The sequence below is a fragment of the Sorex fumeus genome, unplaced genomic scaffold, assembly GCF_029834395.1.
Source record: "Sorex fumeus unplaced genomic scaffold, SorFum_2.1 ptg000045l, whole genome shotgun sequence".
Lineage (NCBI taxonomy): Eukaryota > Metazoa > Chordata > Mammalia > Eulipotyphla > Soricidae > Sorex > Sorex fumeus.
The window spans coordinates 12,758,296-12,782,122 of NW_026606102.1; the positions used below are offsets into that span (position 1 = coordinate 12,758,296).

Here is a 23,827-nt window from a genome sequence, read left to right on the forward strand (position 1 = left end):
GGCTGCGCTGAGAGGTCCTCCAGCAGGGGGGAGGTCGGGGGCTCAGGAAGGGCTGGGGACTCAGGAGAGGGAGCGAGCAGGGAGACACGGAGGGCAGAGGCGAGGCCAGGAAGGCCCGGAAGGCTGTGAGTGGAGAGTGGGCTGAGTCCTCATCAGCCCAGTCAGGGAAAGTGGCCGTGAGCCCTGCGCAAAGGCTGGGAGCCTCCACTCTGAGTCGCGAAGGGGGTGGGGGCGTTTGCTGGAGGAGGCAGGGAGGAACAGGAGGACCCCACCCCCACCCCCACCCCCGCAGGTCCCCTGGGAAAGGGAGAGGAAGGCAGGGAAGGGGTGTTTGAGAGCAGGAGGTGGCTGGACCAGGATGCAGGCAGGGAGAAATGAAGGAACGAGAGAGAGAGAGAGAGAGAGAGAGAGAGAGAGAGAGAGAGAGAGAGAGAGAGAGAGAGAGAGAGAGAGAAAGAAACTGGACACTCCTCCAGAAATTCCCTCTCCCAGAAATAGTTCCCCACAGCTGCTGATCCGAGTCTATGTCCCACTGGTCCAGCAGAGGGCGCCAAGCGGCCAGCGGGAGAGCCTGCGTCCCTGGGCAGGCAGGAAGGGTCTAGGCTTTCCCGGGCTTTCCCAGGAAGATTCAGACCCTGCTCTGCCCCGGGGCCCATAGGGTGGTCCGCAGAGAGCTCAGGCCTCTGTGAGGAGAGGCAGTGGAGGAGACAAACCACACGGGAGGAGATGGTGGATGGACCTAAACCCGGGAGGGCTTCATAAAGGAGGCAGCTGGGAATTGGTGATTCTGCTGTAACAGGTGACACATCCAGTGAGCGGTGATGGGTTCCAGGATTAGAGGCTGAGTTTTCATTTCTTTCTTTTTGTTTTTGTTTATTTGAGGGGCACATTTGACTGTGCTCAGGGTTTACTCTCGGTTCTGCACTCAGGAATCACTCCTGGCGAGGCTCAGGAGGACCATAGGGGATGCCAGGGATCGAACCCAGGTCAGCTGCATGCCAAGCAAGTATCCTCCCCGCGGTCACTCTAGTCCTCTTGCTTGCTTGCTATGTCCTGTGGTGCTGGGGGCTTCCTCCTGGCTCTGTGTTCGGGGCTCGCTCTTGGTGGGGCTCAGGGGGCCTCCAGGGGGTGACTCCATACAAGGCAACGGCCTTTTGCTCTGTGTTCCCCAGCCCCTTCTAACATTTTCCAAGAAGAAAGCACGGCCTTTGGGGGTATCCTGAGAGGTTCTGAACAATAGGGGTTCCCCGCCTGAGCTAAAATACCACCCCTGCTCCAAGGCCCCCCTCGGGGGCGGGGGCTGCCCCCCAGACTCACGGCCCTGCAGGAGCCTCTGTCCACCCGGTGCCCCTTTTCCAGGCTGGGGCTTTACTGCCTCCTCATGTGGTCCCCACAGCCTGCTCTATCCTGTGGGCCTGAGCAGAGGGGGCTACTGGGAGAGGGTCCAGGCTTCCCCATCCCCCCAGACCTCTGCCCTCTTGCAGTCTGTCTGTACACTGTGTCCCCCACCCTGGCCTGCCGGCCACACCCAGTGTCCTTCCTCTCTCCCGCAGAGCACTAGGCTGGGTCCTGTTCAGCCCCTGACCTGACCCAAGGACCAGATGAACAGCCCCCACCCACGGAGCCCTCCCTCCTGCCCAAGGGTCCTGCTGTGGAGTGTGAGGCGGTGAGACAGGAAGTGCCCAGGAGAGGAGAGCTGGAGAGTGGCACTCTCTGGAGGGACAGTGCAGAGGGCAGGGAACCGGCCCTGCATGTGGCCACCCCCCCTCCATCTGATTCCACAAACGTGCACCTCCTCCTCCCAGCATCACTGGGAGTGACCCCTGAGCACAAAGCCAGGAGTAGCCCCTGATCACTGCTGGGCATCGCCTAACAGCCAGACTAAAGAGAAAGGTTGGGACGGGCTGGAGCGATAGTACAGCGGGTAGGGCGTTTGCCTTGCACGCAGCCGACCCGGGTTCGATTCCCAGCATCCCATATGGTCCCCTGAGCACTGCCAGGAGTAATTCCTGAGTGCAAAGCCAGGAGTAACCCCTGTGCACCGCCAGGTATGACCCAAAAAGCAAAAGAAAAAAAAAAAGGAGAGTCCCCAAGGGTCGGGCTTGTCCAGTTCCTGCTGGGACTCCTTCCCCAGTGCCCCCCTCCCTGCACCTGACCAAGCATCCACGGCATCTGGGATGGTGCTGGTCTGGCTCTCTGGGCCCTTGCTGACCTGGCAGTGCCCTCCAACGTGCTGAGAGGACTGGAGGGGTCTTGACCCAGCCCTGTAGTGACATGCTGTGGGGTCTCTGCTCCGTGCTCCCCACCAATAGCCTGAGGCTGTGCCCCTCATCCAGGGCTCCCTCGGCTGAGACTCTCCTGGCCTGTGACTCAGCGCGGACTCTGTGGGCCTCCGGCATTGTGACCCCGAGCCCTCCCAACAGAGCACCCGCGGCCTGCTACTTTGTAGGCTCGCAGGGAAAATTCCGGCAGCCCGCCTCACCCGCACCTGCCTTTCACTAGCTCCCAGGTGACTTGGAGGCAGCCCAAGCAGGGAAGCACAGCCTGGTGCCCCCAAAGTGTCCCACGGGGCCCAAACACTCCAAAGCTCCCAGTGGACTGGTGTGAGCCTGATAGCTCTTACACATCCTGAAGCCACCTCCTCCAGGCAGCCTCCTAGAACAGGCAGGCCAGGGCAGGACCTGCACAGGATCTGGACTACAGTTCTAATTCCAGCAAGACAAAGATGCTCACTCTTACCACTCCTATTCGATATGATACTGGAAGAACTTGCAATAGCGGTTAGGCAAGAAAACGATATTAAGGGCATCCAGATAGGAAAGGAAAAAATAAAGCTTTCGCTGTTTGCAGATGATATGACACTGTCTTTAGACCACCCTGTAGCCTCTACCAAGAAGCTCCTAGAAACAATAGACTTGTATAGTAAAGTCGGCTTTACTATATTTTGTATATTTTGTATATTTTGCTGGCTATAAAATAAATACCCAAAAGTCCATGGCTCTCCTATATGGAAATATGTATGTGTGTGTACATGTGTGTGTGCAGGCACATGTGTTCTGGGGCAGGAATAACCCCACCATCACCCACCCACAGTGGACTCGGCACTAACACGGGGTCTCAGAAGTGGGGCTGAAGCCGGGGGGAAAGGAGAGGTTTGAAAATGGCTTTTCGTCTCATCTCTCAAACACGCGCCAGGTGGGGAGGGAGGCACAGGGACAGGACCGGGTGACAGCCCCTCCCTCGTACAAACACCCAACTGTGTCACCCGTTGGTGATGCGGAACCAAAAGTGCCCAGGGCTGCACCCAGGGTCCCCGTCAAGGATGAAAGGGAAGCAGCCCCTGCCCCGGGGACAGAGTTGGGACCGGGAGGAAAGTTCCAGAGCCCTCACCCCAGGCCAAAACATTTCCATCCCACAATGGTCAGGATTGGGGGAAGGATGTCAGTGGCAGAGGGGAGACCCGCTGGCCGTGCCCCGGCCTGGGCCCAGCAGGAGACGGTCTGGTTATTCCTGCCCCAGAACACGCATGCACACACACACGCATACGCACACATGCACACACACACACAGGCACACACAGGCATGCCCACACACATGCCCTTAGCACGCACCTGCACACATACAGGCAGGCACACACACGCACATACACACATGCACAAACACATACACACAGGCATGCACACACACACACAAACACACACACACACACACATATGCACACATCAGCCCCAGAGCAGGCAGACGAAGCTGCTGGTCCTGTCTAGGGTCGGGAAACCAAGGCCCCAGCAGACCCCACAGGGAATGAGATTCGGAGTCTGGCCCTCCCTCCCCAGGCAGGGAAGGGCTGGATTGGAGAGATAGCCCAGCAGATGACGCACTGGCCCTGCACGTGACCCACCAGGGTTTGATCCCCAGCACCTCAGAGGGGCCCTGAACACTGCCAGGAGTGAACCCCCACCACAGCTGAGTGTGGTCCCAAAATCAGGAAATGAGAAGAGAGACGGAAACCGAGGCAGGGAAGGTCAGATGCCAGCGCCCTGGGAAGGGGTTAGGGGAGGGGATCTAAACTCACGCCCGGCAGGAGAGGTGGCGTCCCTCTGGGGGGGGCCCTGTCCCCCACCTCCTCAGCACCCGCAGAGGCTGCTGCCCTCACTGCGGCTTGTGGCTGTCCACACCCCTCCCTTGGCCCTTCCCTCCTGCTCCCAGAGTCACCTTTACCCCGAGATAATCCCTGGTTTGTTGAGGGAAGAGACGGCAGCGCTGTTTGGCATGGCCTGCCTTTGCGGTCAGTCCAGGTGCCCACCTGCGGCCACACCTGCAGCCCCACCTGAGCCCCACCTGTGACCCTGGGTCTCTGGCCCAGAGCCCAGCACCCCCTCCCCAGGGCCTGTGGTCTCTGTCCTGGGCTGAGGCCACGTCTCGGGCAAGGCCGGACATGACAGGTCCCCGTGGGATCAGAGGCAGAGGGCCGGGCCAGTAGCCCAGGGGCCAGCCCCTAAGCCCTGAGGCAGAAGTGGGGACATGGGGAGGGGCAGGAGGGCTGGGGGGGGGGGCAGGAGGAATGTCAGGGTGTGAGCAAACCCCACGGACACTGGCCCTGCCTGCCTGGCTGCTTCTGCGTGGGGGGCCTCCATTTGTCCGACCCCCGGCGGCCAGAACACCTGCCCCGCCCCCTCCAAAAGCTGGGCTCACACGCACTGTCTGGGTGGACCCTTCGGGGGCCTCCCTGTCCGTGCTGGGATGTCCTCCAGCACCCCTCCCTGTCACCCAGAGAGAGGACAGCTCCTTGGAAGCTTGTCAGTTTGTTCATCTGGGGGTCACAGAAGCTGCTCTGGGATTGGAGCGTGGGGGTCGCTCCCTGTTGGAGCTGGACTGAGCCATCAGGGTGAGCCCATGTAGGGACCCATGAAAATGTGCGCAATTTCTCGTATGTCCTGACTGGTTTGGATGAAGCTGAGTTTTTCCCCTTCCACCTGCCTTCAGTAAATAACTTCGTACATTTCAGTATACAGTATACAGGGCTGGAGCAATAGCACAGTGGTAGGGCGTTTGCCTTGCACGCAGCCAGCCCGACCGAGCCGGGTTCGATTCCTCCGCCCCCTTGGAGAGCCCGGCAAGCTACCGAGAGTATCTGGCCCGCACTGGCAAGCTACCCGTGACGTATTCAATATGCCAAACACAGTAACAACAAGTCTCAAAAAAGAAATGAAGATGTTACTGGGCCCGCTCGTGCAAATAGATGAACAACGGGAAGACAGTGTTTTTCTTTCTCAGTATACAGAAAGAGTCAAGTCTTTCCTCTCCTCACAGAAGCCAGACTGATCTTTGATATGTAGATTCCGGACTCTAGTCTTTGGGATGCAAATCTCAAATGCTTGCCCAGTTTGTAGATTTCAGGTGTCTGGCCCAGTTTGTCTTTGGGATGCCAACCCAAATACTTGTAGCCCAAGAAAGGTTTCTGTTCTGGTTGTGTATTTCTTTCCTTAGGCCAAAATGCACTGGCCTGAGGACATGAGAAAACAATACATGTTTTGCTGCCTCAATGTTCTTTCTGTAAATTCTTTTGATGCTTTTGATGATGTCACAGTATTCGCCCTTTAGAGGTACTATGATCAATGAAAGGAGATTTCGGGGCTCTCTACCATTGTCACAGGTCTGAGAGATTTCTTTCGTTTTCCTTGTCTCAGCACCACCGCTGAACAAATATTCACGGAACAGCTCCCCAGCAGAGCTGGAAGGGTCACAAGAAGGGAGTGAGGCTGGGCCTTGTCCAGCCCCTTGCACCATCTCCCTGGCCCCTGTTTTGTTACGGCAGCACACGCTGTGTGTGTGGGAGCCCCACCAGCAGCCAACCTGAGCACGGAGCCAGGAGTAGCCCTGGCTCACTGCTGGGTGGGACCCAAACACTGAGGGAAAAGAAAACTGGGGCCATTGTTTCCTGGATGCAGACGTTATTTTCACATTAATATTCGTGATAAAACTCCAGTGAAGATGGCAAGTCCTTCTCTCCCAGAAGGGAGCATAACATGACGCTCGCCATAACCATGTCACGGGACCCACACCAGGCTGTTTCACTCGGGGCGCCCCAGAGGGGGGTGGATGAGACCCCTTCCCGCCCCAAGGGACCCAGCCTTGGCAGACGAACACCTCCAGAACCCACCACGCTCACGGCCGCTCCACACACGCTCGGGCCAAGCCTCACCCACGAGTGAATCTATTCCTGGACTTTGCAGCCGCGAATGCTTCAAACCACACACCCTACCCGTACTCCAAGATTACTGCACCACATTGGATAGGGTTCAAAGTAGGAGGCAACCAATCTTGAGGGAAATATACATTTTATTTTTACAGATATATATATATGAGTCTTGGCCGTTGATGGGATTACACGGCGCCAGGGGGCCAGGTGGTGGGTGTGACCCCCGCCTACTGGAATTTGGAGGATCTGGGTGGAGGATGCTCGACTCCAATCCGAGTAGGCTTGGAGATCTCGGCCCCGGAACCCGCGTGGCTTTGTCCCTCTGCCAGTACCTTCATGTGTGCGGAGAGTGGTCGCAGCATGGTGGTGGCTGGTCCTGGAGGTCTTCGGCTGCCGGAGTCCTGGTCGGGGCAGGGAGGAAAGCTCAACCCGCTTTATACATATAAAGCACAGAAGACTCAACCTTTAACAACATGTTAGTGATCTCTTATAGAAGGGCTTTATGGCCCCTGGGTGAAATACAACAACCTCCACACTCTTTTCTCAAAGGATATTTTTTTGAAGCATTTTCAGTGATTTTTCATAACAATACAAAATATATTATTTCGGTTCTGCTTTGAGACCCTCTCGGAGAGCCCGGCAAGCTACCGAGAGTATTCAATATGCCAGACACAGTAACAACAAAGTCTCCAATGGAGACGTTACTGGGCCCGCTCGAGCAAATCGACGATCAACGGGAGGGCCTTTACCTTTACCTTTACCTGCTTTGAGACAGGGATTGGGGTTCGGGATGGAAACATCCAAAACGTGGTGGGAAGGTGTCATGGTGGAGAGATTGGAGTTTGAATATTAAATATCATGAAATATTGTGAACTACTTTATAAAATAAAAAAAAAATTAAAAAAAAAGAAAACTCCGGTGAATCAGAATCCCATCAGAGACAATCAGTTTAATCTTTCCCCTTCATAGCTACACAGGACGTGGAAGGGCCATAGTCTGTTTCCACTGGGAGCGGTTTCAGCAGCGAGTACAGTAGTTTTCACAGGATTTAAAGCAGGTACGGTGTTTTACAGTTCGAAGGTTAGGGGCTACTGGTTTTGGTTCACCAACCACAGGCCCACATTCCCTGTGATTTTATCATTTTATCATTTCCCTTATGCTTGTGGAACAGCAGCTACATCTACAGCCGCTGCATCTGTATTCAATGGCATCTCTTTTCCAGAAGAGAACCCAACCACTTTTGTTTTGGACTTCCCTGGCCAAAACAATCATTAAAGAATAACAAGGTCGGGGGCGTTTGCCTTGCACACAGCCGACCCGGGTTCAATCCCTGGCATCCCATATGGTCCCCCAAGCACCGCCAGGAGTAATTCGAATAAGAAGTTCATAAGTGACTTTGGCTCAAGCATAATGCATCACCCACGAGTTGGCACATTTTTTTAGCAAACATAATTGGGGTGGAGAGAAGTGACAGTGCTCACAGCCTTCTCCTAGGTCAGGACGCGTTTTACTAACTGTCGTGAACATCTTCCCACATGAAGAAATAAAGACTCGGGGCTGGAGCAATAGCACAGCGGGTAGGGTGTTTGCCTTGTTTGCGGCCAACTCGAGTTCGATTCCCAGCATCCCATATGGTCCCCCGAGCACCGCCAGGAGTAATTTCTGAGTGCAGAGCCAGGAGTAACCCCTGTGCATCGCCAGGTGTGATCCAAAAAGCAAAAAATAAAAATGAATAAATAAAAATACATAGACTCTAACGCACAGGTGGAGAGAGTTGTTTTGTTGGTCTTTTTTAAAGGCAGAGCATAGAATGGTGGTTGCGAGAGGGGAAGGTGTGTATAAGCAGGTGGGGAGGGGGCTGGTTTTTGTTCTGTGGATGGAGAGTCCCCGTTTGGGAAGAGGACAATGTTACTGATGGTGGTGATGGTTCCCTGCCCAGGAAACCTGAATAACGGATTTTATACTTAAAAATGGATTTGAGAGAAAGAAGAAAAGTGGGGCTGGAGTGATAGCACAGCGGGTAGGGCATTTGCTTTGCACGCGGTCGACCCGGGTTCAATTCCCAGTATCCCATATGGGCTCCCGAGCACCGCCAGGAGTAATTCCTGAGCCAGGAGTAACCCCTGTGCATTGCCGGGTGTGACCCAAAAAGCAAAAAAAAGAAGAAGAAAAGTGCCTGCCATAGAAGCAGGCTGGGGGTGGGGCGGGAGGGGACATTGGTGGTGGGAAATGGACACAGGTGGGTGGCGGGCGAAAGGATGAGCGATGGGACATTATATGACTGAAACCCATTCATGAACAGCCCTGTAACAATGTATCTCACGGTGACTACATTTTAAAAAGATGGATTTGAGGGTGAGTTTTCTGTAGTATTCTCTTTACTGCAATAGGAAAGGAAAGAAGAGAAACCTAGACGTGTTGGAGCAGTATAGCTGGCGGGCCACTGTCTTGCAGGAGCTTAGGTCGGGCCCAGTGAGGGCCTTAGAGACGGCCACTCTGGAGAGCCACAGGAAGTGGTCGAGAAGCCCATGAGGCTCAAAGGCACGGAGCCTGGATTTTGCTGGCCCCGCTGTGGCTCAGTGCCCTGCACTGTCATCCCTGACCCCCAAGCTGACCCCCACACAAACCGAAACTCACAAGGGAGGGATCTCAGCTGCCCTTGCTGTGCCCAGGAGGCAGGTGGCATAGAGCTGAGGTTTGGAGTATGCCCTACTTCAAGAGTGGGCACCATCCTTGGCCCTGAGGTCCCACTCATCTTCTTCCCCTGACGATTCGGTCTTTCTGGTCATGAATCTCCCCTCAGGCGGGGCTGCACAGTCAACAGGTGGCCGTGCCCAGCGACGGAAGCCCTTGCCACTCTTGGCCGGGCCATCCCCACAGAGGCTTGTCCTATCTCTCCTCCAGAGGCTCTGCCAATGCCCGTCCTCTGCGTCTGGGCCAAACGCAGCCTCTGTTATGGGCTGACACACGCCGCTGTTTTCCTGGGCATTCCTCTGAGCATTCCTGGGCTGGCACAGCTCTGCCCTGTGGGACCATCTCCCTGTGCCCTGTCTGCTGATTTGGCCCCTGCTCTGCCAGCTGCCACTGCCCTCCTCTGGGGCAGCCATGAGAGTCCGGGTCCTCCTGCTATGAAAAACTGTGGGTCTGTTCATGCCAGCCAACCCACCGAAGCTTGTCTGTGCCCTGTGGCAGTGCCCACAGCCTGTTCCCACCAGTGCCCAGCTCCCACCCTGGCTCTCAGCCCACTTCGTTCCAGCCGGGGCAACCCCTTCGACTGTCCCTGGGACCAGCGTCCAGCCTCGACCAGGGGTTAGCCCAGGGCACCCAACCTGTGTCTAAGCTGCTCTCCCCGTCCTCCCCGGAGAGCAGGAGGGAGCACCCCACAGCACCTCACCTGCCCAGCATATTCCCATCCCACCCTGCAGGCCAAGAGGCCGCCCAGGGACCGTCCCCCCCCATGGGGTCCCTCCCTACACCGTCCTGCCCGTGAGCTGGGCTGACCCCCACTGCTCAGAAGAGGAAACTGGAGCTGGAGAGGGAAGACAGAGGCAGCCCCTGGGTACCCCTCAATGCCAGGGACCTGTGCCCGCCAGCACAGAGACAGGCTTCATCCTCCCCACCACGCACTGGGAACACTGGGGCGCAGAGAGAGACAGTGACTTGTTCAAGGTCACACGGCAAGCGCTGCGGTTGGCAGCTCAGTCCCCCGGGGCATCGGGATACCTGGCACAGAGCAAGCTGGAGGACTGGGGGTAAGACGTCCAGGCAGGCCGTGACATGCCCACGGTCACGGCCAATGGTCCCAGAGTCCAGGCTTGCTGCCCGAGGCGAATGTCCTCCCTCCGAGCCGGGACCGGCCCAGCAGGTGGAATCTCCCGGGAGTGGAAACTTCCAGAACCCCTCCACCCTGCAGGACCCTGGGGCTGAGAATTGGAATCCAATGATGGCGCAGACCCCAACAGTGACACACACACCCCCCACACCGACCAGCAGAGATTCCCAGAGGCCTCAGTCCGTGGAGGTGACACAGGAGACAGGGCCAGAGGCCAGAGCCCGGGGGGCTCAGAACCAGCGGCCACGGAGTCCCAGCTAGGATAGGGAGAGTGGAAGGGAAGGTCCCCCGGACCCTTAAGGAGCAGCACCCCTTCCTCCCCTCCCCACTGACTCCTGGCCCTGCTCCCCACTGTCAGCAACTGAACCAGGGCACAGCAGTCCCTCAGAGCCCCCCGCTGGGAGTGATGTGATCAACGGCAAGGACTCACCATGGGCCCTGCTGCCCGTGCCGTGATCTCAGCCTCGTTGATGGGCACCGACCGACCAGTGGGGGATGGGCCATGATCAGCCCAGCCCTGGCCTGGGCCTGTAGTCGCTGGCGGCCAGACAGACACCGCTTCCAGGCAGGGTCCTCCCAAGAGTTCACTCAGCCCCGAGCATGAGCCCAGGCCCCCTGAATCCTGCCGCATCCCCGGGAGACCCATCATCCTCACTGCACTGAGTCCTCCACCCACTGTGAGTTCGGGGAAAGCACCTAGTGGCTCGGCCTGGCCCGTGGGGATCTCTGCAGGTTCATCCACCGAACACCCAATCTGAACTGCACTGAGTCAAAGACGGGGTCCCAGTACCCACCTCCTGCGAACAGGAAATAGGAAAGAGAATCAGGTAGGGTCAAGGGGCAGCGGGTGAGGCGCTGGCCATGCCCTGGGTGGCTCTGGGAGCGAGAGGGACCTCCCCAATAAGGTCTTGGTGCAGCCTCCCCCCCCACACAGCCCCACTCAGACATCCCACAGCCTGGCCAGAGGCTCTCTATGAATACTGGGGATGCCCTGAAGTCCTACGAGGACGCACACAGCCAAGCTGTCCCACACGGGCGTTCGGGGACAGGCAGGCAGACACAGACCACAGTGGCACCGCAGGTGGTTGGCAAAGGCGCCGTGTCACCTTTCTCGGAGCCTTTCCGCCCCACCGTCCCCTCCCCCTCACCCCATCCATAGACCAGGGCCCATGTGCAAGGGTATCAGAGACAGAGGCGTTCCTGCTGGGGCACCTTTTCCTCAGCTGAGACCCCCAACCCTCCCCGTGGGACCCCTCCCAGGTGCAGCCCAGGGGCTGAGCTCTGACTGTGTGCAGCAGGCCTGAGGCTGGGCCACCAAGGGGCTCCGCAGGGACCAGCCTCAAAGCATGACCGCCAACTTGGCACGTCCCAGCAGGCGAGAGCAGGTGGCTGAGCGGCGTGTCCCCACACCTCAGGGCCAGACAACGTGTGGCTGTGACTCGACCGCCTCTGGCTTCTGGCTTCAGACTTCTCTGCCATGCCCGTGTCCCACTGCTCACTGCCTCAAAGGTATGGAGAGAGTTCAGGAGAGTGGAAAGCCCTCAGGCAGGACCGGCCTGGTGTCTGGCAAGAAGCAGCTGCCGCCTGAGTGAGCCAGGCCTCGGGGCCGGGAACTCACGCACACTCTCAGCCGCTGAGAGGAGAGACTTGCGGGGGTGCCGGCGTCTGCCTGCAAACGTCCGGTGCTGCTTGGGAGGCCGAGGGCCAGGCAGAGAGTCTCGAAGCTGGGAAGTGCGGGATGGGGGGACTCCATCTGCAGAAGGGGGCTGCAAATCCTCAGGGATCCCCCAACGCCAGGGCTCCAGGCTCCAGTGGACAGTGAGGGGAGCAAAGCCGAGGTTCTGAGCTGCAGGAGAAATGGGTGGACAGACGGGAGGACAGAGGAGCCCCAGGATGGATGGACAAGGATGGGAAGGAAGAGTGAGTGTGGGTTTGCAAGGAGGACAGGAGTGGGGAGAAGGGCTGAAGGTTCTAGGGTTTGGGATCTGGGAACCAAGGAATCTGGGGTCAGGAGATCTGGGGATCCAAGATCTGGAGATCTGGAATGGTGGATCAGGGGATCAGGGGATCTGAGGGTCCAGGATCTGAGGACCCGGGATGGTGGGTCAGGGGATCTGGGGATCTGGGAATTGGGGATCTGGGGATCTGGGGATCTGGGGATCTGGGAACCTAGGTATCTGGGGTCAAGGGATCTGGGGATCCAGGATCTGGGGATCTGGAATGGTGGATCAGGGGATCAGGGGATCTGGGGTCTGAGGATCTGGGAACCAAGATATCTGGGGTCAGGGGATCTGGGGATCCAGGATCTGGGGATCTGGGGTGGTGGATCAGGTGATCTAGGGATTCGGGATCTAGGGATCCAGGATGGTGGGTCAGGGGATCAGGGAATCTGGGGATCCAGAATCTGGGGTCCAGGATGGTGGGTCAGAGGATCTGGGGATCTGGGATCCAGGGATGATGGATCAGGGGATAAGGTTGAGGTGAAATCTCAGTGAGGATGGAATGGCCGTCTGTCCCAGGTGGACTGGAAGGAAACCAGAGCGGGCAGCTATAGGAGGCCCAGGGACGGGCACGCCACTGCTCAGGGCTCAGCTTTGGTAGGAGGCAGGAAAGGCGGGTGAGGACCCAGCTTTGGCGTCGATGGAATTTCTTCACATCTTTACCAAAACAAATCAGGCCTGGGCATGGGTACCAGAACCCTAGCACAGCGGGTAGGAGGCTTGCCTTAGACCTCACCCACGTTGGACTCCCAGCCCTCCGTATGGTCCCCTGGGCCCCACCAGGAGAGATTCCTGAGTGCAGTGTCTTCTTTCGTGAGCCCCCCTTGCAGGCCAGCCTCGGAGCCTGGCAGCACGCTCGGCTAGGACAAGGGAGCAGCCGCGTGTCAGCCCTGGGCATCGGGTTCCAAGTCCAGCTCTATGTCCGGGAGGGGGTCCCCGGGCCCATCTGGCAGCCCGTAGTACAAGTCTTCCTCCTCCGGCTGTGCCTCCTCCTTCCCCCTGCGGGGGCGCGGCCAGGAGCCAGGTGGGGCTGCCATCCGCCGCTGCCCATCCGTGGGCTCGTCGTCCACCGTGGGGGCGTCGATCAGGGCAAAGTCGTGGAAGTGGTCCAGTGGGCACCTGCAGGCCCAGGGGTCAGCGTGGGGGGCCCGAGGCTCCTCCTCCCCCGGCGGAGACGGGCTGGGGGTGCTGCCCTCGCTGGGGGTGCTGCCCACGTCCAGGTCATCTTGGAAGGAAGCCAAGGGCGCGGAGCCCTCCGAACAAACTGGGGGGCTGTGGGGGCAAAGGCCAGGAGAGTGAGGGTAGAGCTGAGTCAGCTGAGCTGGTCCAACCCCCCCCCCCCCCCCCGCTTGCGGCAGGGCCTGGGCAGGTGGGGCCACTGGCTGGGCCGCAGCTTCACTCCTCAGTGGGCGTCCTGGCTGGGCCTCAGTTTCCCCACTCCTTAGTAGGGCATCTCTGTCTGGGTCTCAGTTTCCCCACTCCTCAGTGGGAGTCCTGGCTGGGCCTCAGTTTCCCCACTCCTCAGTTGGGGTCCTGGCTGGGCCTCAGTATCCCCACTCCTCAGTTGGGGTCCTGGCTGGGCCTCAGTTTCCCCACTCCTCAGTTGGGGTCCTGGCTGGGCCTCAGTATCCCCACTCCTCAGTTGGGGTCCTGGCTGGGCCTCAGTTTCCCCACTCCTCAGTGGGGGGGAATCTCTGGCTGGGCCTTAGTTTCCCCACTCCTCAGTGGGAGTCCTGGCTGGGCCTCAGTTTCCCTACTCCTCAATGGAGGTCTTGGCTGGGCCTCAGTTTCCCCACTTCTCAGTGGGAGAGTCTCTGACTGGGCCTCAGTTTCACCACTCCTCAGTTGGGGGTCTCTTCCTGGGCCTCAGTTTCCTTACTCCTCAGTCAGAAGTCTCTGGCTGGGCCTGTTTCCCCACTCCTCAGTGGGGGGCCTCGGAGGCTTTGGGAACAGGCCTTGTCCCCATCATTCCAGTCAATCCACCTCCAGTCACTCAGGGTCTCACGGGGTCCGTGGCCCCAGACACATGCGACCCCTTCTGTGCTCTAGTCAGCCTCCCCCTGGGCAGGGCTAAGGGTTCGTGCAGGTAAGAGACGGGGCTCGGGCTCATGCAGGGCTGAGTCGGGGAGGGGTGAAGGGCAGAGGGGCCGTGAATGAGAGGGACAGATTGTCAGGCCCATCTGCATTTGAACCCAGTGCCCCGTCCTTGGCTGTGGGTGCCCGGCAAGGAGAGGGCCCTGGGTCTGTAGACGCTGAGACTCAGGCCTGCCCCGTCCTCACAACCAAGGGAAGAGCGATCCTTCGCCTGTGGGGAAACTGAGTCTCAGGAGGGTCAGAAACAGGCTGCGCCCACCCTGTGGAGCGGCTGGCACCCATGCTCAGGCCTGAGCCTCTCACCACCCCCCACCGTGGGCACCTCCCCCCGCAGTGGCTCACTCACCCGGGTGGGCTCTGGGCAAGGGTGCTCCCTCCCTGCTCTGCGTCCGGGCCCCTGTGTACCACCACGGCCGCCTCCCTGGGGGCTTCCCTGCTGGCTCCCAGCTGGGGGTCCTCGCGGATGTCTCCAGGCTTTGTCTGCATGTGGCTGAAGTCGGGCAGACTCTGGTCGTAGTCAGCTGCTTCCCACAGCCGCACGTAGGGGGTCTGGGGGCTGGGGGGTAGCACAGAGGGGACATCAGGGTCCAGTCACTCAATGGCATCCCGGGCCTGCTCGGGGCCACTGGCCTTCCCTAGTCTCTGGGGATCGTGCCTGTCACCCAATCACCGCCACCAAGGTCGCTGAGGCCCAAACAGTGAGGTCAGAGGTCAGAGCCTCCGACCAGGGGCCGGGCACTCCGTGTCCCCCAGAGTCAGCAGCACAGGGAAGCCCGGCCCAGAGGAGAATGAGTCTCTGTCCTGGGAGACGTGGGCGTCGCTGGACCTCAGTTTCCTCATCTGTGAAAGGGGCGGAGCAACGGCTCCCTCTCGAGGGTCCGAAGCTGAGGGTGCTCAGGGAGAAGACACGGCACCCCCGAGGCTCACCCCGCCCAGCCACCCCAGCCTCGCAGGACCCCAGCACCTACCTCTTCATCTCAACAGCAAGCCCATTCTCCAGCGCCTTCGGGGACAGGACGCCTTGGAAGTCAGAATCAGCCGGGATGAAGGCGACCTACAGGGCAAAGGGGGTCTCTGCAGCTGCCCATGTGTATAGTCGGCCGCTACACGCCCAGAGCCGGGCCCTAGCCCTGCCTCAGCTCAGCCCGGCCCAGCCCAAGAGGGTCTCCCTGCCCAACCTTTAGCTTCTGCTCCCACTGCCTCTTCCCCCCACCCAAGCTCCTGCTCCGGGCTGCCACTGCCTTCAGACACCCACGGATCTGGCGCCAAGGATCGGGGCAGCAGGCAGGGCCTTGCATGCAGCTGACCCGGCTCTACTCTCCAGCCCCCTCAATGAGCGCCCCCCAGAAGGAAGCCTTGAGTACTGCCGGGTGTGCCCCCCCCAACAAACAAAAACAGAAGAAAGAGGGAAAAAAGACCATCTGACAGGTGCTGCTTCAGGGATGAGCCTTGGGGACAGCCCTGGCTAAGGGAGGAAAGCCCAGCGCCACCTCGAGAGTCGCCTTCACAGAGATAGAACGGGGACTGGGAGGGAAGCTTGAGGCAGAACCCTGGGAGTGCTCGTGCCTGGCTCACGTGAGGCCCCGAGTTCGACTTCCGGCTCTGCACACCCTCCATGTGGCCCCGGAGGATCCCAGCATCACCTGGCCTTACCAGCACCGCCAAGCCAGGTCTAGGCACCAAACCACTAGGCCTGCACCATCGGCTGGGCATAGGCGGGCACTGGGGCTGGAGAGAGGGTAGGAGAATGGAGAACTCGGGGCTCACGGGGTACAGAACTTTGCAAGAGAAAGAGTCCCAGAGACTGACAGGAGCATCTCCTGTGAGTTCCAGGGCAGAGGGACAGCACAGGTCCAAGGCACTGGCCTGGCAGTGGGTGACCCTTGTTAGATCGGCAGTTGCTGGTGGTCCCCAAAGCCACCAAGCACATGGTGGCCACCCAGATCTTCCTCGGGGCGCTACTAGGTGCAGTTCCCTGCTTCTCCGAATCTTCTCAACTGGAAACGTGTCCCGCAAATACTCCACCAGCCCCTCCGGCACTGTCCACGCACTCGCCCCTTCCCAGCTTCCCTGGAGACTGCGCCAGAGCTCGGATCAGCTAAGGACGGAGGATTTATAGGGAGTTCTTAGAATGACTGTGAGGAGCCAACTCCTCCCTCAGTATCTAAGAGGAAATACAGGGCCTGGTCATCTTCTGCATCCGCTTAAGATACCTGCACATGCTGTCCACTGCGCCTCTTCTGTCTTATTCCAAGGTCCAGCAGCTTCCCCTTCGCCATTGCCTTCATCATTAACTCTTCCTCCTCACCAGCAGCAGCTGCTTCATCAATATCCTTCCCCCCATTGCCACTGTCACCTTCATCTCATCATCATCCCGATCATCAGATCAATCACCAGCTTCACTGTTACTCCCCAGAACCTCACCGCCACCACACTATTATCTATATCACTATATCATTATCAGCAGGATCATCCGATCAATCACCATCATCAATATTATCCTATGACCCCACCATCACTATCATTATTATCATTTATCTGCCCTCAGCATCATCACTCTCCACCTTACCTTCATATGGCCGGCGCCATCAGTACCATCAGATCAATCGCCATCATCAGTACCATCCCCATAACATCACCCTCGTCATCTACACCACTGTCGGCACTGCCACCATCAACATGGTATCAATCGCCATCACCGTGATCCTTCACCCCGTCCTCCTCGGTACCCACCACCTTCATTATCACCATGGTCACCGTCACCATCCTCAGATCTCAATCCCATTAGCATCAACTGTGAAAGGAAAGGCCTGAACATCTCAGAACCCATGTGCTTTGACACCCGTGGCAGGAAGAACAGAGGGGAGGGGGCACGACAAGCCATGAAGACCACAGGGCATCAGACTGGGGATGTTCTCCACATGGTTCTCTGTCCATGAGTGGGTTGGCGCTGACCCAGAGTGCCAAATGTCCTCAGAGGGAGGGGGCAGAAGGTGGGACGCTCATGGAGATGACAGTTGTCAGCAGCCGGGCCGGGCTGCTGGGCTCTAGCAGAAGGTCCAGCAGCCTCTTCCTGCCAATCTGCCCCTTCTCCCTGTCCCTGCTGACGGGCACGGCCTCCCTGACAGCCCCCCACACAGAGCTCTCCTGCCTGCCCCTTTCAAGCCTGAGACCCCGGTGGCCCCAGACCTGAGCCTGTCTACTTAGGAATCAGGACCCATCAGCTGTGGCCGGTGTACCTCACACAAAACCAGCAGCCCCGTGTGCTCCCTGAGCCGGAACAGCCTCTCCCTTCCTGCAGTGTTGGGTCTAGCTTGTCCTGGGCCAGGGAAGGGGATCTCCTGTGCACCCCCACTGCCCTTCTCCTTCTGCCTCCCGAGCTCAGCCAGTAAACTTCTGTAACTGCAAACTGGACCGTCTCTCAGGCCTGGCAGCCTCTCTTGGCCCAGCCACCCTCTGGGCACCAAGTCCCCGCTTCCCTTGTCCTTCCATCCCCGGGGCTGGCACACTGTCCTTCTGCCATGGGTATGTGTGGGTGGGGGTTGGAGGGGGGCATCTCTCCACACTGTCTCTGCCCAGTAAACCTCGCTCACTCTCCTCCCTCTCTGTTAGAAATCTCCCCTGCGGACCCAGCCCTGCGTAGACCTGCATGCACACTGCTGTCGACTCTGCCTGGGTAGGTGGGTGTTGGTGTCGCCCATCTCAATGGGCTAAGTCCCACCCCTTCCAGTGAGCTTTCCTTCCAGAACATTCCCATTCGTCAGGCTCCGAGTCCAGGAATCTGCATGCAGCAATCTCCATACTCCCTGGGAACTAGCTCAGGGCAGGTCCCAACCACTGGCCTTGCCACGGTGGCCCCGGGGACCCGGGGGACCAGGTGGGAGGAGGGCGTGGGGCCCATTCCGCGCCCCCCTGATGTGCCAGCTCTCCTGGTCTGTGTCCCCCCCCAAACACACCCAGCCCCAGCTCCTCCTCCCCACCCAATCCCCCAGCCCACCATGCGGCTCGTCCAGGACCCTGCCTGCCTGCAGGACCCCTGGGTTCCTCCCCTTTGGCTGAGCACAAAGGGAGGGGACGGGGCTCCCCCTGCCAAGGTCACAGAAGTGGGGGTGAGGGAGGCGGGCGGGAGCTCCCGGCACCTGACCACTGGGATCTCTCAACAGTTACTCATTAATGCCCGAGGCTCCCTCTCTGCACCCCACCGCTCACTCCCTCCACGCTCCTCTCGGAAAGCGGGGAGGGCAGGATGGACCCCCATGGCACCCCTGACGCCCCCTGGGTCCAGGGTCCAGCTCTGCAGGGCTGTAGGCCACAGGTGGAGGTGGGCCTCTCTCTCCCGTGACTACCCGCTGCCGAGTGGACACAGGCAAGTTGACTGTAAACTGTGGGGATGGCAGCGGCCAGCTGGGACCGCCCGCCTGGCCTGGATGTGCTGACAGCCTGGGCAGCAGCAGAGGGGGCAGGGCTGGGAGCGGGCAGTAGGACCCTAGGGCCCCCCAAAATGCCTCACAGTCCCACACACCGGGCAGGGGCTTCTAGTGTGTGTGTTGGGGGGGGGAAGAGCAGGAGGGCTGTATCCCTGATACAGGGTGTCAGGGCCTCCTCTTTACAAGCTCCTCCCCCTGCGCTTTGGAGCAAATGAGGAAACTGAGGCTCCAAGAAGCGGGGCCTGGTCAGGATTCCCGGGCTCAACCAAGGCTGGAGTCACACTTCCCATCGGCCTCTGGTCAGCTGTGTGACCTTGAAAAAGTCACCCAACCTCTCTGACATGCCTAGTTCCTGAAGCGGCTGAGAGGCTCGGTGGGGGTCGGGGCGACTGCCCTTTCCCTGCATCCCGTCCCATACTGACCTGCCCTGAACTGGGAGGCTCAGAGAAACTGGGGTGCAGTACCCTCTTTTGCAAAAGAAAGAAACGGAGGCTCGGAAAGATGAAGGCCACAGGGAGCTTCTGGGTCACACTGCACTGAGACCCACCGAGACCCCCGCTCAGGAGAGCTCCCAAGGACATAGCCATGGCCTGCGGCCCAGCTCTAACACTGGGGTTGGGGATCTCCCCTTCTGAGCTCAGGCTCCCCCACCCCCAGGCACTGGATGGCAGCACCAGAGGCACAGGGTGAGGCGACACAGCCCCCAGATGCAGGGGAGCCCCAGGGCCGCATGCTCGGAACTGTGGGTCTGGGCTGGGTCTCACTGGTTCCCACTATGGCCCCGTTCAGGGGATGCCAGTGAGGAAAGGGGCCGCGCATGGATGGACAGTGGAGGGGAGATGGAGCGTGGCAGATGGAGGCATGGAGGGAAGGAGGGAAGAACGGAAAGATGAATGGAGGGTGGATGGGCAGAGGAAGGAGTGGGGGATGCCAGGCTGGAGGAATGGGGGGGTGGAGGGAGGGAGGGAGGGAGGATGGAGAGATGGAGGGATAGAGGGAAGGATGGAAGAGGGAAGCAGATGAGAAATGAGTAGATGGAGGAGTGGAAGGGTACACGGACTAAGTGATGGGTGAAGATAGATGGAGGGAGAGAGATGAAGAAAGACATGGGTGAGGGAGCTGAAGAGATAGCACAGCGGGTAGGGCGTTTGCCTTGCACGTGGCCTACCTGGGTTCAATTCCCAGCATCCCATAAGGTCCCCCGAGCATCGCCAGGGGTAATTCCTGAGTGCATGAACCAGGAGTAACTTCTGTGCATCCCTGGATGTGACCCGAAAAGGAAAGAAAGAAAGAAAGAAAGAAAGAAAGAAAGAAAGAAAGAAAGAAAGAAAGAAAGAAAGAGAGAAAGACATGGGTGGGATGTGGAGATGGAAGGAGGGAGGGATAGAGGGATGGATGGATGGATAGATGGTGTGGATAGACTGGGTGGATGGTGGGTTCAGGTGGGCAGATGGAGGGACAGGTGGATGGGTAGTTGGATAATTGAGCCATGGCGGGGTGGGCGGCTAGGCAGATGCCTGAATGGATTCTCGGGAGAACAAAGAGAGAAACGAGGGGCTGAGAGGAAAACAAGTGAGTGAGGGGTGCGGAAGGGCTGCCCAGGGAGCCGCCGCCACCCCGCCCACCGCCTACCTTGGGGTAGCACTGGCACATGCTCCAGACGACACCCCCAATGACCATCACACTGCCCATGGCGTAGAAGGTGCCGTAGACCTGGGGCCGGTCGTGGCTCATGAGGAAGGTGCCCAGGGCCAGCAGGAAGAAGCCCAGCACGATGAATCCAATGCGGAAGGTCTTCTCATCGGCCATGGCTGTCCGGCCAGCTCCTGCTGGGCCCAGGAAGGTACCAACCCCAGCCCTGGCTCACATCAGGCAGGAGTTGAGGGGGCCAGAGAACAGCGTCCAGGATGGCTGGATCGGGGGCTCCTGGAAAGGTGGGTGGCGGCAGCCGGGAGGACCAGCTGAGTCCCCGGCAGACAGGGTCCTCCAGCCCGGAGTTCTGCTCTGCTGCCCCACCTCACCCCACCTTGGCTGCCTCTCACCTTCCCTCGGGCCCCGGGAGTGTGTGAGTGTGTGCGGGAGGGAAGGAGGGAGGGAGGGACGGGAGGTGACGGGGCTGGACCCCGGCCAAAGCTCTGACATCAGCTCATTAGCCCGTGGGGGCTGAGCTGGGTGGCCAGGACACCCCACACCTGCCGGCCAGGGGAAGCAGGGGGCAAAGCTGCAGCCAGAGACGTGGGAACGTGGCCATAGGAGTCTGGGTGCCAGGCTGAAATTTCCCGGTTTGAAATCCTGAAGAATTCTAACCTTCAAGGTCACCGCCCAGGCAGGGAGGAGGAACCGGATTTACCAACAGGGGCTGTGTACTGAGCCCTGGTCGATGTGCTGTGCAAGCCTGAGCCCCGAGAAGCAGGGACCCTGGCCTCCCTTGAGAACAAGGATGCATAGGAGTGATGTGGGTGCTGGTGTGGGGGCTTGCCCAGGGCGTGGTGGGGAGGGCTCACACGTGGCAGCTTTGGGGATGGCGCTAGGGGGCACGTGCTTGAGGCAGGCACCCCAGCCCGGGACCACCTAGACATGTTCTCACCCCTGAGAACAGCAGCTGTGGGATTTCGGTACTGGGGCTGGGCTGATGGCGAAGACTAGAGTTTTCCCAGGACGCCGGGAAAGGGAGGGTCTCTGACAGAGGCTGCTGGAGGTCTCTGATGCCGGGTTCAAGGTTTAAGGCCTCCCAACCTTGGGGAGTCACCTGCTCCCCCACCCAGGTCCAGCCCCTCAGCCTGGCCAGACTGCTCACAGTTCTTTCCTGTTTTTTCTCTTCCACCCCAGATCTGTCTGGGCAGCACTTAATGTTTTGTAGGGACCCTCCCCCCCAAGAGACCCTGGGGGGGTCCTTCCCAGGGAGAGTGGCTGAGGGGCTCAGGTGAGGGCCAAGTATGTCTGAGCACAATTTGGGGCAGGAGCTCTGCCCCGCGCTCAAGGCGGGGAGGAGGGGTTTGTTGTTGTTGTTGCTGTTGTTTTTCCTTTGGCATTTTTGGCTTTTTTTGTTTTGTTTTGTTTTGTTTGGGGGCCACACCGGCCATGCTCGTGCAGTTCACGCCTAACTCTGTGCTCGGGGAGGACCCCTGGCAGTGTTCAGGGGCCGTATCAGATGCTGGCGGTTGAGCCTGAGTCATCCAGGTGCAAGGCAAGTGCCGACCTGTTGTTCTATCGCTCCAGCCCCATATGCACTTGAGTCTTGGAACTTGCACGTGAAATCAACCTGGCTGGCCCTGGAGTGTATTCCGTTAAGTGAAGCAAGCCGGGAGGAGGCGGAAGCAGGATGATCTGGCTCATCGGTGAGAATAAGTGGACAATGAAATGCAGTGTAGTAATGGGCAGATGTCTACCTGTCACCCTGACCCCAGAGCGTCGGAAAGGGAAGGACAGAGAAGGAAGGAAATCGAGGGGGCAAGGAAGAGGACGAGGACGGGAAGTAACAGGAGGGGACCTGGGACCCTGGCGGCTGGTGGTGCAGTTGGTGCTAGAACATTCTATGTCACAAGCTCAGCTAGCTATCAATAAGAACACTATCTGTCACGAACTCAACGATCAATAACACCGCAGATCAAAGTTCTTTAATAAAAGGGAAAAATTAAGTTACCATCAGAGTGCCTGGTGCTGAGGGGTGGGGAGCGAGGGGTGCGGGTGAAGGGACAGGAAAGGACCAGGAGATGCTCCGAAATCTGGAGTGATTAACACGGGGGTCTCGGGGAGATGGAGCTCAGGAACCCCAGAGATGGACCAGCCGGCGCCTGAGCCTCTTTCCTTTGCAGGACCCAGTCTTCCTTCCCATCTTCTCTCAAACAGTAGTCAGGGCCTAGGCCGAGTAACCCGACCCCCAAGTGCGCCCTTAGCCGAGTAACCGAGTAACCGGCACCCCTCGCTAGCACCCCTGAGCACCCTGTTGGTGCGATGGGCGTTTGAGCAGTCATCCAGCAGAGGGCGCGCTAAACACGAGTTTCCTGTTGGAAGGGCTTGCAAGGTCCTGGGAGTAGGGTACAGATCACACCCATTCTATGGAAGCGAAAACTGAGGCCCCTTCCTGGATGCCAGCCCGGCAGCCCAAGGTCGCCCAATCTGTAAAGAGCAGAACCTGTCTCCAAGGTTCTGCTCTCTGCAGGACACTGAGCTTGAATTTGCAGGTGACTGCCCAGGGTCCCACCTTCTGGGGAACACAGTATGGAAAAGTCTCTGAGCCAGGCATGAGGCTCTGTGTGGGCACGGGCAGGACCGGCCATGGGCCCGGCAGGTGAAGCCACAGACTCACAGAGGGAGTCTTGAGACAGGAGTTGGAATGCTTCCCTCGGGGCAGAGAAAAGTCATCAAGGGTGGGCTGGGGTGTCTGCCGTCCCTCAGAGGCCCATGGGGACCTTCTAAAGTATTCAACCTTCAATCTGCGGACCAGCATGAGACCCGCACACCCATTCAGCGGGTACAGCAAGGCCATGGGCCCATGGATCTGGGTGGGTGAAGGTGGTGGCTCATTTCCCTTTATTTCATTCCTTTTTTTGGGGGGGGGGCTTTTTGAGTCACACCCGGCGATACACAGGGGTTACTCCTGGCTCTGCACTCAGGAATTACTCCTGGCAGTGCTCGGGGGACCATGTGGGATGCTGGGAATCGAACCCGGGTCGGCCGCGTGCAAGGCAAACGCCCTACCCGCTGTGCTATTGCTCTAACTCCTCATTCCCTTTTTAAGGGGGGTGTCAAGGAGGGGCTGGAGCGATAGCACAGTGGTAGAGCATTTGCCTTGCGCGCAGCCAGCCCGGCCGAGCCAGGTTTGATTCCTCCGCCCCTCTCAGAGAGCCCGGCAAGCTACGGAGAGTATCTCGCCTGCACAGCAAAGCCTGGCAAGCTCCCCGTGTCATATTCAATATTCCAAACACAGTAACAACAAGTTTCAAAATGGAGAAGTTACTGGGCCCGTTCGAGCAAATCGATGAACAACGGGAGGACAGTGCCACAGTGGTACAGTGCCAGGGAGGGGAGCCAGAGACATGGGCCTCCACCGTTGAGACACATCCTTGGTCCCACATTTAGGGCAATAACCATCCAGCTCTGGGGTAAGGCTGGACAAAGCAGGAGGTAATAATGGTGGCTTGAGTTTCTGCCAAACTGCATCAGGAATCCGGGGCAGGAAGAGCCAAAGGGGCCCTCTCAGGATGGGTGGGTGGCCGCAAGGCCAGTCCAGTGGGGATGCCACTTGCTGGACCCGGGTTCAATTCTCAACACC

The 23,827-nt window shown here is 59.0% G+C and overlaps 2 protein-coding genes across 3 annotated transcripts in view; one reads left to right on the forward strand and one right to left on the reverse strand.

Annotated features, from left to right (window-relative positions):
• The window catches only part of USP24 (ubiquitin specific peptidase 24), a 287,122-nt gene that overhangs the window by 135,453 nt on the left and 127,842 nt on the right, over positions 1 to 23,827 (forward strand). The gene's annotated exons all lie outside the window — the stretch shown is intronic.
• Positions 12,916 to 20,361, reverse strand: BSND (barttin CLCNK type accessory subunit beta). Its single transcript, XM_056122428.1, has 4 exons — positions 20,185 to 20,361; positions 15,094 to 15,179; positions 14,472 to 14,687; positions 12,916 to 13,303 (listed from the first exon to the last, which is right to left on the reverse strand). Exons 1-4 carry the CDS (start codon positions 20,359 to 20,361, stop codon positions 12,916 to 12,918), a joined length of 867 nt encoding a protein of 288 aa, XP_055978403.1.